Consider the following 16,068-nt stretch of genomic DNA (forward strand, 5'->3'; position numbering starts at 1 on the left):
AGAAGCTGAGAAAGGAAAAGAGATGGGGTGGAGGAGTAAAGAGAGAACAGAAGGGGCTGAGCAAGGTGGTTTTAGAAAATTTAATGAAGGAATAGAAAAAAGAGACCTAATATTGGTGAAGATTTTGGGATAAGAGATTTAACCGATTTATAAAGTAGAAATTTGGTAGGGAAATATATTAAAAAATGGATTTTTAGGGAAATGTGGTTGAGATTCATTCTTCACCATCTCTTCAGAAGACCTTCTGTAAAGACTGCTTTTCAGGGATTGGATTTGGATTTGTTTTCCCTTCATAGGCTGAGATAGGCCTTAGAACTGTAGCCAGAAGGCTGTTTTATTCAGGTGATAGCTGGATAGATTTTAAAGAGTAATGCAGAGTGAAATAACAATTTTTTTTATTATGGCATGCATAACTTACTTATCAACAACTAAGATAACTTAGTGCAAAAGTGCTATAATTCTTGATTCTTGTTAAGCCAAGAGCTTTGTAATTTGATTGCTTTTTAAATGATTTACAAACCTAACATCTCTTCTTGATTGTGTATTGTTTTTACATTCCCCCCCCCCCAAATATGCCTTATACTCTGAGGTACTGAGTTGGTTATATATTGGAAACTGACCACCCAGAAAATAAAATGAAAATGTTTTTTTCAACTCTCTGATTTTCAAAATCTCAAAAGCTTCTCAGTAGTGTGAAATAGGAAATTTAAAATAAAGCAAGTACATGAAGGTATATGCATATTGAAGTTATCAAAAATCATTACTGAAAGCTGTGATTTATGTAAGTTACTAATTTTCTTTATGTAATTAAATTCTATACTTATGCATATTAAACGGTTTTAATTACTAGACAGGTACACTAGTAAATCTCAAAATATTTCCTGTAAAGTTTCCAAATGAATTTCGCAATTTAACTGTTAATATTCCTGGATATTATAATATCCTTGGGATCATGGGGTCTGTGATTGGTAGTCAATGAAGAAATAGATATCCTTATTTTTTTAATGTTTCTGTTTAATCATGCACACCTATTTCAATCATGTGTGCACGCAACATTTCTGACCATGATGAGGTTCAAAATTACACATAAGATTATTATGCTTACAGTTCTGAAGAATATAAATGTAATTTTAAAGAAATTTTAAAGAGCTTTTGAGGTAAGACACAAAGTGAAAAGGTAGTTTTATAATACTAGAGGAAGATGTTAGGGAAGAAAAAAAGAAATATAAATCAGATATAGAAAAAAGATCTCTGTATTAAGAAAAAAATTCTTAACAGTGAACTTTAATCTTTCAAGTACTGAATGCCCATCTCAAAGAAGTTTAAATACTTTATAGAATTTATTTCATCAAAGTATACAGATGTTGCTGACAGAGTCCTATGGAAGACCATAATTATTCTATTCCTTATGTTTCTAAATACCTTTTTTGTTGTATTATAAAAATAAATATATATGATTAATAAATTTAATCTGTTTTACATCTGTTCTTATTTAATATATATTTGAAGACAGTAAATATGGAAATTTTATATTTCCTCTAAATGTATCCAGATTTGTGTAAATGTATCAAGCAAACTGCAGATAGTGTATGAGTGATGCATGACCATGCAAGTGATGGGTAGAAAATGTTGCTATTTCTGACACACTTACTTAAAAAGTGATGAATTTCTCACTTTTTTCTTTTTTTAAATATACTTTAAGGAATACTTTAAAGACTCTTCCTTCTAGTTCTATACAATTTTTATTTGAAATGAGAAAAAATTAAGCTGCAGTAGGCAAAAATTGGGATATAAATCAGCAAAAGAAATGTATGTGGAAGGGTCTAGTCTAATGGGACAGTCAACAAATCTTAAAAGAAGAATAAAAGAAAGAGTGAGTCTCCTTTAATAGCAAGACAGCTACTATTAGCAAAAAATGTAATTTAGGTAGGAATTGGAGAATGTGGTTTGGGCACCTTTATCTCTTAAATCAAAGAAAAACCGACTTATTAAATCAGCATCTTTAGATAACCTGCCCCTTTTCCTCTGTCTTAACACATTCTCCCTACTCTTCCACACCTAGCACAGTAGCCTTTTTTTTTTTTTTTTAGTTTCTCAGGCAACAGCTGATTTTACAATTGAATTTATTCACCAAGCAGTACTATTTTGATAAATTGACTCAGCTTAATTCACTGAAAAATGTATTTGCCTTTTTTTGCAGCCTCTGAGAAGATTATGACAATACTCTATAGCTGTGTTCACATTTTTATGTTACTATGTTATGGACTCAGGTTGACACACAATTTATATACACTCATGTTTTAGGTCTGTTCATACCTTTGGAACATGCAGTGACATACTTGTCTCTTGAGAGGTTCGGAAAACAGCTCAGCATGTTCATGTAACTAACTTATTTTTCATGAACAAAATATAAAAGTTCTTAAACTTGCAAAATGCACCAATATCAGACTGTCAGCCAAATGTATTTATTCTTGGGGCCCTCATACAGCTATCATAAAATTCTGTTTAAATTAATCTTCTTTACATTATATCTAAGGCTATAATCTTAGATCTGTTTTTCAAAGCAATTCCCCTGAAAATAATTAATTTTATCAATGCTTTGAAAATTGCTTTTGCAAACTTATGAGGGTGAACCAAGGGAACAGACATGGTTTTATTTCATGCTTCCTCTATGAAAGCCTTTAGAACACTGGACTCACTCTTGATCTTTCTGGGGTGAGCTTCATAATGTAGGAGAGTAATGTAGTTAGTAAAAATTAAAGGGGAAAAGCCTCTAAACTACCACTTATTACGAAATATGTAGGACACTACAAGGTCAATTTAAAAGAATAGACAAACTCAGCCTTAGAAGATTGAAAAGCACAGAGTGTTTCTCCCTCTTCCTCCCTGATGACCCCCTTCTTAGCGCAGTCACATATGGCAAGAATTCACCAAATGAAATCATTGGTCATTGCTGCAAATAAGTCTAACAACATCAGGCATTAACAGTTAAACTATTATAAAATAAAGTAACAATATGATCCACAGAGTTGAATATAATTATCTAAAACATATTTATGTCAGTTTGGAAGCTACCTGATCACAAAACATGAAAGAAAGGTCAACTATTTCTTTTTCATATATCATCAAACTCTAAATACATCCATCATTAAGGAAGCCACACCGGGGAAAACTCCTTTAGGTTAAGTTTGTGAACACTTCCCAAATACTGTTGTACAAAGTTGCACATCCATGCTGAGTTATTTACCATTGTGTAGTGGTAATCTGCAGTGGGCCAGGGTTTCATTTGCAGGTAACTCAGAGAGGAGCTATGAGGCGTGATTTTAAAATCCGGGTTGGAAGCATAAACAAAAGGTGTGTGCCCATTGTCTGAACAGGAGACTGCAGTTTGTGAAGTGATGTTTGGAGAATCGGAAGAGAGGGTAGTAGAGAGGATATCTTTCACTTTAGAAATGCTGAGGCACAAAACACAAGTGCTTGTAGTACTTTCATACATGAAATCCTTTCTCTTGTATGTGCATCATGTGTAAACGTAAAGTTTGGATACTGCTGACTATTCGTCTCTGGTGTCCAATGAGTATGACTCCAATTCTTCTAATATCACTATAAGAGACAAAGATAGAGAGAGGGGAGGGAAGAGGAGAGAGAATATGAACATCTGGTTCATAGATCTGGTAAAGACAAGTTAGGAAATGAAGATTTAGAGACAGAAGATATGCACCATGTCAGATTTGCCTTATGAATTTAACAAAAATTGTGTAACTGGTAAAATGAGAGTTTAAACAAAGATATAAATGAACATCAGGAGTTTGTTACATTTTTCTTCTTCCTGGCACCAGATAATCTATCAAGTCAACCTCAAATTTAAGGGTACAAAGAAATGTTTCAAATTCAGGTACCAATGTAAGGTTCAGACATTTCATAGAACTAAAACGTATACAATTTAGATAATGACACAACTTTTCAACAGCATTAGAAAATAATATATAGGGTAGAATGTATAATGTGGACTGTATTGGAGCCCTATGGTCATCCAATAATATGAATAAAATGCCATTGTATTCTGTTGAACTATATGAAATTGCTATTATTACTTCAAAATAATGGCAATTTCATATAGTTCAACCAACCGGCTATCTGTTAAGCACATGCTGAACATTTTTACTGCATCCAGGCAAAGAATCATTTTTGAGACAATGGAAAAATGTCCAACATTTATAATATAGGCGGTATGTGTGAGTCATAAGTAATTTGCCTAGGTTAACTATGTTGATGTAAAGTCTAGGATGTGAATGAGAGTCATATGTATTTCAGAAAGCATTTACAATTTTTGAAAATACCTATTTGAATTAAACACATTCTTCCAACAGAAAATAGTTAACAGTGTAGTATCCATTTTCCACTGGAATTATAATCAGAAATGGTGAGGAAAGATGTGGAAATGCCATACTACCCTTAGGAAATAGTTGAATCATGGTGTTCCTGATACTGCATTTGAATTTGTAATCTCCCGAGTGCAGTGTCTGAATATAATAATAAACCTAGGACCACTTACTCAATGCTCATTCTTGAAATTAGGTCAAAAGTCGTAAACCCTGCTGCCATGAAGTTATTCTTATATTGTCCCATCTTTATAGAATCCAGCCAGTCACCAACTGTGACAAACAAAGGATATTCGGGAACTTCACCAGGAGACTCTGGCATTCTAAAAAAAAAAAAAAAAATCCATTTAACAGTCAGATAAAGAAAAAAATAAATAAAAACAACTTTTTTTTCCTTTTACAATATTATTATGACTAATATTCTCATACTCCATTAAAAAAATCTCTAATTTTCTATCATATTTAAATCAGCCACTTTTATCTGGTCACTTTTTCTTTTTCTGCTTTTTGCCACTATTGGGTTTTATACTTGATGTGAGAAGACCTGCATCTTGCTAACTGCTATTTACTTTTTTCTCTTGCATACATTTGTGTTTTCAAACATAAGGAATAGCCCAGTATCCATCCCCAAAGGACAGTAACTAGCCACAGGCTGTTTACTCTTACACTTTCTAAGCTGCCACGGAATCCATGCCCATTTGCCTTTGCATTTGCTGTGAGAGTCCCTTCTCCTTTTTACAGTGAATTCACTGATCAGTCCTCCACTTATTTGTTCTCAAACATTCAACAAATATTTATTATTTATTAAAAAGTAATTTCCCCCGTTACAGAGCTCACTTGCATGAATAAAATTTACATATGCATCCATGCATAGGGTAAGATAGACCAAAACACAGATATTACTGTGGTATAAAACAAAGCAAAATCAAAGCAAGGTTGGGTTCACAAGCAAAAGGAATCCAGCATTGATGGATCTTACAGTAAGTCATATAGACATCTGTATTTTTGTTCCTAATATCTAATGCAAAGAGCATTCCAATTGGGGATATTTTTGTAGCTTTAATATAAAAATAATACAGAGGTATTATTTTGGAAAGGCTAGCAGGTGTGTGTGTATTCATAAATACATACATACATATTTGTGTATGTGTATATATGTACATATATGTGTATGTAAATACACATAATAGTTTTATGTAAGGTAAAAATAGAATAAACATGGAAGTAACCTTACAAATTATAGTAAAATTAACTAAGAATTGTGTATTTAACTGATTCTGGCAATAGAGTATATTATTCTCCTTATAGAAATACATGAACACTGTAAAAATATTTTATATAGTTTTACAAAATACCTGGCAGTAAAATTGCTTTTATAGTAATAAGTGAGTTTTTAGCCCTCTAGGGTAATAAATATATCATTTAAAAATTATTAGGTCTAGAGTTTATATTAAATAGTAAAGCAATAACCTTTTTTTTATGTTTGGTATTTGAGTCAAATCAGTATTTTCTAAGTAATGAAAAATATTCCCATTAGAGGCAAGCCATTGAATTATTTTTATTAGAATACTGAAGGATAATCCAACTTTCATTTACTTCACTTTTAATTTTTTATAAAATTGAAGAATGATGGAATCCATAGAGACTTAACTAGATCCATAGTTTTTAACATTCATATTTGGAATACTTCATCATAATAGTTTTTGCCATTCATATTTGAACTATTTCAGCTTTAACTAGAAACTGATAGTGTATGAACACATATGATGAAACCACATGAAATAAGAATTCCTCCACTGTAGAATGGAGTATGCATGCCATATGACCCTGGTATCATTCTGTTAAAAATATATGAGAATGGGAGTTAAGATTAGTGCATAAGGTAAAAAATAAAAATCTCTAATAATCAAAACTACCCATAAAATCCTTTAAGTTACCCTTAAATCACCAGGCCTTGGGTCTTTAGGTACACAAAAGTCAGAGACATTCTGCATGGCCATACAAATTGCATACGGAACAACTCATGAAAAGTCTGAAAGTGGCCCTTGGAATTTTTCAGGACACAGTCCCCACTAAAGGCCTAGGGTTCACTTCTTTGGTTTTCCTTTGATTGCTACACTGACTTCCCTTTTTCTAAACTGGGGTCTAGTTGAAGGTGAAGATGAAGGTGAAGAGAAATAATGAGGAAAAAGAGGGCGTTTGCTTTTAATATACAATTGGAATTTGCATAAGCTATATGCATGTATCTTGTGACTACCAAGTGGTCCATATTAAGTCTGGTTATTCTTAACAGTGACTATACCCTTTTTACCAGTACTCAATTCTGTTGCTGTATTTACAACTTGGGAGGCTGTTAAAAGCTACATGTTCTTCTTTTATACAATAAATTGCAATGCTATTTTGATTGCGGGATGATTCATTCAAATTAGTATCAGAACGATTCATGATTTGACCCTAATGAAGAATAGTTATGTCCAAAGGTTGAAAACCTATCATAGCATCTACTAATAAATACTTTAATTATTGCTATATTTTTTGTTTCCTAAAGGTATTAATAAGTATTATAAAATAAGCAAAAATCCATATAAAATACAAAATAATAAAGATATCCATTGCAAACAAAGTTAAACAGAATTTTTAATTATAGCATTTCTCCAAGTCTTCACTATTTTAATGTGCAATGTGAACATATAAGAGGATTAAGAATAGCCTCTGCATTATTTTCCTAAATTGTTTCACCAGTTTCTGTAAAGCATAGTTTAAGAAATACTGCTGTAGGAAGTTCACTAAGTTTAAATATCAAAATGACTAGGGTACCCTTATTGCTTGTTAACATAAATAAAGCCACATACACTAGAAAACTGAATGCCCTATTCTAAAACAGTGTGGCTCCCATACCTTTTAATTACTTGTCAAAGGTTTGTTGAGACTGAACAAAATTAAAAGAACGTACTTCAGTGACTTTCCCTTCATGCTCCTATCCCATTCTTGATGCACAAAGTTTGATGACTTGCACTTCAATCCCCTGAGATAACTCTGGAATAACTTTTGAAACTTCACAATTTCATGTAATTGGTGAGTGGAAATGTAATTTGCTAATTTTATATCCTTAGTATAGAAAGGTCGTGGAAGGACGTTCTGTGTCCTAAATGACTTAAATGGTCTATTTCTCTGTTGAAAAGCATTTACTATTTGCTCCCAGAATGTCTCACTACCATAATTCCCTTTCTCTCCACACATCTTTAGTAACCTAGTTACTCTTTGGCCTTTCTACGACTGCATTGGCAGTTGATTTAGTAAGGTCAGGGTCCCCTCATTGTTCATATCCACTGTGCAATAACTTTTCTTTCACCTTATCTTATAAAGAAGTTGAAAAATGCTGCTATTTTCTGCCTTTGAGGGCTGGGTACCATCACCCTCACATGAATTCTCTGGAATATTACCTAATAAACAATAAATACCCTTTCTTATCAACCATGTACAATGATAAATTCAGTCTGCTATTTGCTGAGCACATAGAAATTTCTGCTATTTGGTGATTAGTGGGAGCTGCCCACCTGAGAAATGTCTTTACAGCAAAATCTGCAGCTCACATTGAAAAAACTACATATTCTAGAACAGAAGGTCAAGGGTCTACAACTTTCCTCAGAAAAATGAGGAAGGGGTAAAGTTAGTAAATTCTAAGTGTATAAATGATGGTCAATTTAGATTAGAGAGAGGGCTGGAATATAGGTAGAATAGGTAATGACACAGTTTAAGGTTCTATTATATATATATATATATATATATATATATATATATATATATATATACAGACACACACACACACATACTTGTAATACATCTAAATATGTAAAATTAAGTAGCCCTGAGAGAGCCAATAAGTTTTTACTCTAATGAGCCCTTTGAGTTCACAATAGTACTAGTCTTTTAATTTAGAAAGTTATCATATAGCTAATCGGTAGGTATTAAAACTGCCAGTAAAAAGCAAGAAGATTTTTATCCTCAAAAGTTTTCCATGTTTTATATTTATGACTCAAATATAATAGTAATATATTGATTAAAAATGATTCAATAAAGGTTATACTTTGAGAAATACTGTTGTAAGGTAAGATCTTGTTTTAACATGAAGCCATTACATGCTTAATGGCTTTTCTCTTGTTACTACTCTATAATAACTTTCTTTCCCCTAGCTCCTCCATTTATATATGGTTAGCAGAACTGTACAGGTAGGGTCCATTCTATTTTATATGGCTTTTATTTCATTTCTTAATATTTTACATGTTTTAATAGTATTCAAACATTAAAGGAGTGTATAATATTTTATATGTTGATGCTTAATAATTTAATTCCCTGAAGTTAGACTCCTAGATGGCTAGCAACATTATTTTATTACAGATGACTATGCAGTCTTACAACATGTATCTTTTTGTTTTAGTTGAATTACTTCTTTGGGAAAAATCCATAAGACAGAAGAATTTTTTTTATAAAGTTAAAATTCCCTGATGGCTGGGACCATATCTCACATATCTTTCTATTTTCTGTCAACCTTAGCACAATGCTGAAAGTATTATAGGAATTTATTAAATAAGTGATGATTTAGACTTAAATATTCTCTATAGAAAAGTTTGGTCCATTACATAATGACTGATTAATGATGAATGATCTCTTTTCATTTAGTTCCCTTAAATTGAAGAGTAAATGCCTATTGATATAATGGTCAACCTATTAAGGAACATGTTGTTTATTTAACTTGTTCCTTGTATTGTGAAAATTTTTGCTTCTGCCTTTATAGGTTTCAGAGTGGAGGGAGAGGCAGCTAAAGGTGGAGTGAGGTAGCACAGGGTTAGGGACCTAGAACCATAGCAGCTGCATTCAACTTACTCAATATCACAGCTTTCACATGAGTTTCTGATCTCATAACTCAGGGATTACACTTCACACTAGTTAATTCATAAAATAATCTTCTAATACAAAAAATATCTACCTAAACTCTGAAGGAAGAATTTATGTAATCAGATGAAAAAGAGGGGTGCCTGGGTGGCTCAGTCGGTTGATCGTCAGACTTTGGCTCAGGTCATAATCTCACAGTTCATGGGTTGGAGCCCCGTGTCGGGCTCTGTGCTGATAGTTCAGAGCCTGGAGCCTGCTTCAGATTCTGTGTCTCCTTTTCTCTCTCTGCCCCTCCCCTGCTTGTGCTCTCTCTCACTCTCAAAAGTAAATAAACATTAAAAAAATAAAAAAAAAGAAAGAAAAAGAAAACCTTGCTCTTTCTACAATGAGCTCTAATAGTAATCTTGAACACAAGTTAAATTAGTAAATGAATTTTAGTATTCTTTTTAAAATTTTAAAGTATGATTTTACTCAAAATGCTATAAAATCTCAAATGCATAGAACCATGCAATATATTTTGTGCCTATTTCATGCTTGTGGGTGATATCTCATGGTTCCAAACAATCTGACTCTCCACAGTATTCTATTAGGAGGATGAATTATTTTTCATCAAAGTTTTATTTTCAGTGTCTTCAAGTTTTTTAAAAAATTGATATGATTATTTAATTCCCATAAGGATGATAACTGGTGGAAAGTAGGAAGGAATGAAAATTTCAATATTGTAGATGTGTTTGAACATTAGGAGTAATATACAGAGTAGGAATAATACTGCTTAAAAATCTCCCATAATTCTAAACACCTAGCACATTGTCCAGAGTGATAGATCAGTTCAAGTGGCTGAACATTGTAGGAGGATGTTGAGGGGATATATGGACTATATGCTTGCTACTTATTACCATGAATGAAGGCATATACTCTACCTCCTTGTATTGGCTTAGTAGAACATAAAATAACAGGCTGTGCCTCACTGCAAATTATTTTTGGGCTTTTAATATACTCCATCTATGAAGTCTGATTAGTCCAGAGAAAACCTATTTGGAAATGTAAAAAAAAAAAATGTATCCTCTTTTCCTATATTCGTATTTCTGAAACAGTGCCATATTGGGAAATATCTTGACATTTTTGCATGATTGCATACTGTGTGGTGGAAAGAACAAGGGCTTTGCATTTGGTCGGCCTTGTTAAAATACCCAATCCACTAATTACTTGCTATACTCTTTGAGTCTCCATTTCCTTATGTGAGGTATGGGGATAATTATAGTGAGGAGTAAATGACCTAATAGATAAAAGTACCTAGTACAATAACTGGCACACACTAAGCTTTCAACAAATGGTGATAATAGTTATTATTGATGATATATATTGGGATTTTTATCAGTGTTAGTATTGGTATTAATATCAGTATTATCAGTAGCTTGTTCCAACAGTTCATGTGAATTAAATTTAGGTTTTCTAACAGGTAGAAGGTTCACACTTCCTGATTAACATTTAATATTTTGTCTTCCTTCCCCCAAAGATTGCTAATCAATCAATTACAACACTGGTTTTGGCGAGCCAGTCATTTATGTCATGGAAAATACCACTAAAAGTTCTAGTTATAAAAAAATTAAACAAAATAAGTTTATCCATGACTTGGTATATAGAGATAACTGATTTTAGCAAGTGCTAAAGCCTAGACAGCATTGAGGAAGATCTTTTCAAAATGAATGGAAAATTTTATATCAAATTGTTGAAAGTTATTGCCCTCAGAATACAACATTCCAAGTGCTTTATAAATGGTACAGAAGAGGTAGTACCATTTAACCTTGTAATGTTTACTTGTGGTTCTCTAAGCAGAGGTTCTCAATTTTGATACTGGTTTGAACTTTTTCCTACCTTCATGACTCACATATCATGAAGCCAAGTAGGTAGCCAAGTGCTTGAAAGTTCAATAGGAAGGAAAGTGGTGGTTCTAGTTTCTAACAGCTAAAATATTCTAAGATCCCTAACTATGGCCCAGTGGGCAGTGATAATATTTCTAAGTGCCTTGAACTTGGCAGAACATGATTTCTGAGGCAGGTGACTATCATGGACTGGACCATTGGGTCAACAGCTGCCCATCCCTGAATGCCACCTTTTCACGTGATGTTGTCAAAAGAGCTCATAATGTGTAAAATTCTTTGTTAGCGCTGGGGATCTAGAGCAGGGACTGGAGGAAAGTGTTATTCTCCCATCATATGGTAGCACTGTCCAAAAAGGCACTGGCCAGCTGACTTCAGCCTAGTGCACTCAGTATGCTGAGTGAATGGAGGAATCTGCGGTGAGAGCTGAAGAGGTTGGAGAATGAATGTGTAGAATAATGTGGGTGTGGTGGGGGAAGGTTGGGCTGGTTGAAGGGGCACCCATATAGTCATCAGTTCACTTTATACTATTAAACCACTGGACCTCACATGTAACCCTGGCCTCATGGGAGTATGCTTGACCTGGGGTTGAGAGTAGCTATAGCATTTATTATGAGGGTCAGGGGAAAGGAAGCAAGAGGTGTTTCAAAGGTCATGTCCAGGAACTGCTCCTGATGCCATTCTCCATATAGCCTTGGCCTCGAAGTGAGCCTCTTCTCCCAGGGGCTGTGCACCATGTGACAGCTACAAATACTTCTTCAAAAGGAGGTTATAAGGCAACATTGTAGAATGAATAAAAGTAAAGGTAGTGTGAAATTCACATTTATAAAAGGATGAATACCTACATTATAAGGTACTTTTTACAAATTATTTTTTTAAAATCAATTGGATTTAAAGTTATACTTGTAATATTGCTATGTTCACTTATATATCCACATACTTGAGTAGGACAGAAAGTAAGAATGCTCAGAATTATAGAGCTCTGCATATCCCCATGGGAGCGTGCCAGGCATGAGAATATCAGCATTATTTAGAAGAGCTGCTCCAATGAAAGCTTTCTCGACCAACATTTTTTCTATTGGGTGTTCTGTCTGTTGAAAGGAAAAACTGCCAATACAAGATTTATAAAATTTCTGATATGCTAGTATAAAATTATTGAGCTGTGGGTTTCACAGCTTTCCTCATCCCTTTTGTTGCCTTTAATTTCTTCTCCTCTTACTATTCTGTCAAAAGAAAGGATAAAAGCTTCTCAGGTGAATTCTTGAGAAAAAAGCAATTAGAGTAGAATAAAAACCATAGGGACCCTAGTGGATGAGAGAGTTATGTCAGTGTAGAAGTGTGGGAGAAACCTGGGAGTCTGGGAATACTTGATGTTTAATAAGAGTACAGGAGGGTTTAATCAGAGTTGCCGTGGATTATACACTTAAACTCCTTTACCTGTTTGAAAGATAAATGGGAGGAAAGACTGAAATTCTATTCTCTGTCATGTTTCTTTAAACCAACATCACTTGGAGACAGATGACTGGGTTTTGGGACTTGGGGGGGTAGATGGGGCAGTTCATAAAACAAACCACACATTCTTCAGCTAACATGCTATCCTTCATACCACATCTCTTGCCCTTAAACAGTCCCAGTTCTCTGGGATCAGGGACAGGGTGGGTAGGTGGCATTGGAGGTGAAGGGGTAGATAAGGGTAACCCTCTCAGGCTGCTGTGAAAATAAGAATGGTGATAATGGTTAGGCCTAGTACCCTTAGAACTCTGGTTCCTTTTGTTTCTCAAACAAAAAAATATATTTTTTAATTTTTTAAAAGGCTTATTTATTTTTGAGAGGGAGAGAGAGAGAGAGAGAGAGTGCACAAGCAGGGGAGGGGCAGAGAGAGAGAGAGAGAGAGAGAGAGAGAGAGAGACACAGAATCTGAAGCAGGCTCCAGGCTCCCAGCTGTCAGCACAGAACCCGAGGTAGGGCTCAAACCCATGAACTGTGAGATCATGACCTGAGTCGAAGTCGGACAGTTAACCAACTGAGCCACCCAGGTGCCCCTCAAACAAAAGTACATTAACAGCAGAAAACACTAGCCCATATATCTTTATCAGAAACAAGGACAGCAAATCAGTCATCAAATGAAACTGCCAACTTTATATGAAGTATGCAACTCTTGCCCATGTGTGGTGGTGCCATCACAGACTTGCCATTTGCTGGCCTGTCCACAGGACACCGCATATAACATCAAACCATAAATTTCTGGCCTTAAGACACAAGCCCTCATGTTGACGTTACCTCAGGATCATTTTGACTTTTTGGCATTTTTCTCATCTTAGAGTCTTCATCATTATTTTCCAAGTACAATAAACATTCATAATCTTGAAAAAGCAGGGAAGAAATGGTTTTATCTACTTTTCTTCAAAAAGAAGGTTCTTACCTGCCTGCTTCTACAGCCATAGAACAGTTAGAGAGCTCTGTTGATGGGCACTGGCTGTGGGGTCCATTAACCCTATACCACAATGAAAGGCTCAGATTAAATGAGTTCAGTTTATAGATAACCAAAGTTCTTTTCCATTAATGCACACTCACTGAATGATCTCTTTCTGTTAGCTCTCTTCCATGTCAATGCATACCCATCTCTTCAATAAGACATATAAAAACAAAAACCAAGAAATATTTTCTCTAACTACTTCTCTTTCTCTTCAGAGACAGGCTTCTTAGTGCTTTGTATTGCTCTTCTCTCTGACCTCATATTTACTTCTGCTCCATTGCAGTCTGTCTCACACAACTTTATTCAAATGCTCTCGCTAAGGCTGCGCATAAATACCTGACCACTCTGTTGCTAAATTCAATGGGCCCACGTCACTTTTTATCTTACTGAAGCTTTGTGAAGACTTGGGGCATTACACTCCTTGAAAACTCTCCCCATTGTTTTTGTTTGTTTGTTTCTTTTTCTTTCTTTCTTTTTTTTTTTTTTAGCTCCTATGACACTGCTCTTTCCCTGCTTTCATTATTACCTGTCCGGTTCTTCTTTCTCAGTCTCCTCTGGGTACTCTCCTTCAGCTTATTTCTTAAATCTTGGTGTTGTGCTCTTTCCCTGTGTTAATTTGCATACTTTATAGTCTCCATGGGTCATCTTAATATTCATGAATCTTCAGCTATAGTCTCTATGTTGATGATCTTCAAATCTTCAGCTCAGATCTTTCCACCTGAGGTTCAACCTACACATATAACTGCCTATTGGACATCTCCACCCACACACCCCACAGGCACCTTCAATTCAGCTTACTTGAAATGGTCTCATTTCCATTCTAGAACCTTATCCTTCTTTCTCTTTCTCTTACTGGTAATATTATATCAGCCAGCTTGTCTAAGAAAGTAACTTTGACAAAATTCTTGATTCTTTTCTCTCCTCCCTCCATATTCAATCGGCGACCAAGACACATTTTTTTTTTCCTTGCCTGATAATAAATCCATTCTCTTATCTCCTGACCCCAAGCTTTTTCCCATTTCATGAGTCAGGCCCTAATCTTTTCTATCTTGAGTTTCTATAAGCATCTGTCTCTGTTTCCAGTCTTGTTCCTTGTTTTGCACTCAGTCTAAATCATCTCTGGAGTGATCTTGCAGAAATGTAAATGTGATCATGCCATTCTCTTGCTTAAAATCCTTCAATGACTGCCCTTTCATGATAAAATCCTAAATCGTTCCCCTCCCCCTGCCGCCCTTTAAACTTCCTCTGTTGGACTGCTTTAGGGAAGATGGGCTAGAGTAATAGTTTAATCTCTAGCTATTTCATGCTTGGCTTCACTTTACTGAGGCTGCCAATTAGTGATTTAGAGGTGAATTCTTGTGTGCTCTGCAGTGAACTGAGGCCTGCTTTAAGTAGTCCTTGAAGAGCCTTTGGCCTTATTACTAAAACCTGCACCGACTTGAACCTATGACCTAAAGTTGAACATCTGTATATCCTGTTGGCTGTCCCCTGAGTTAGGAAAGTGAGCTTTGGAAATACTTTGGGTATTTCTAAGTCCTATTTGGCTAAATAAAGACATATATTCTCAGTCTGAAAATATTTTAAATGTAATCTTTTCAGACATAGATAGTAGTGTTTCTTTTCTTCTACACTCCCCCCTTCTTATAACTGATTTTTAGAGAGAGAGGAGTAGATCTTCTCAACTCTACTGACTTTTACAAAATGGTGTATGAGCGCCTTCATTTTCTTGTCTTGTCATTTGTCTTTTTCTGGTTTTAGGAATGGAAAGTAACAATAGCTGGGTGTGATCATATCAGCAGGAAACATCCTCACTCCTGGCTGATTCACAAATTGCCCCTGTCTTGCTTGCCAGTTCAAATAGAGGGACAGAACATAGAATGGACAAGAAAATTAAAGAGGCTGCAAATATATACCAATACTACTTACAGAGGCAAGGAAAGATAGGTAAATAAAAAAAAAGATATACAAATACCAAAGATGCCCACAGGTTAAAAAAAAGAATATATATATATATATATATATATATATATATACACATATATATATAGTACATATACATATATATACATATATTTTTATGTGTATATATATGTACATATATATGTGTATATATATATGTGTGTATATATGTGTATATATATATGTGTGTATATATATATGTGTATATATATGTGTATATATATATATATGTAAAGTAATTCAGAAAGATTAGATATGGAGAGAACAAAAGGAGTACCTGTTTTCTTTAAAAAAATCCATTTAACAATGTTAATAAATTATTTTTTCAGCTGATAAACAAAATATGGTTTGTATAAAATATTCTAAAAGGTTGACAACTAGACAGTTATTACAGTAAACTTTCTCCTCTCTACCTGTTAGTCTTGTCTATAGACTGAAAGAAATGATTGTTGAGGGGGAAAAATCGACACGATGCATC

General features: G+C 34.4%; 1 protein-coding gene across 1 annotated transcript; it reads right to left on the reverse strand.

Annotated features, from left to right (window-relative positions):
• Positions 1-1,288: 1,288 nt before the first annotated feature.
• On the reverse strand, positions 1,289-13,643 carry LOC116738314 (ephrin type-A receptor 6-like). Its single transcript, XM_032594765.1, has 3 exons — positions 13,578-13,643; positions 4,556-4,705; positions 1,289-3,603 (listed from the first exon to the last, which is right to left on the reverse strand). Exons 1-3 carry the CDS (start codon positions 13,595-13,597, stop codon positions 3,489-3,491), a joined length of 285 nt encoding a protein of 94 aa, XP_032450656.1. The 5' UTR covers positions 13,598-13,643; the 3' UTR covers positions 1,289-3,488.
• Between the last annotated feature and the right edge of the window lie 2,425 nt (positions 13,644-16,068).

The sequence above is a fragment of the Lynx canadensis genome, chromosome C2, assembly GCF_007474595.2.
Source record: "Lynx canadensis isolate LIC74 chromosome C2, mLynCan4.pri.v2, whole genome shotgun sequence".
NCBI lineage: Eukaryota > Metazoa > Chordata > Mammalia > Carnivora > Felidae > Lynx > Lynx canadensis.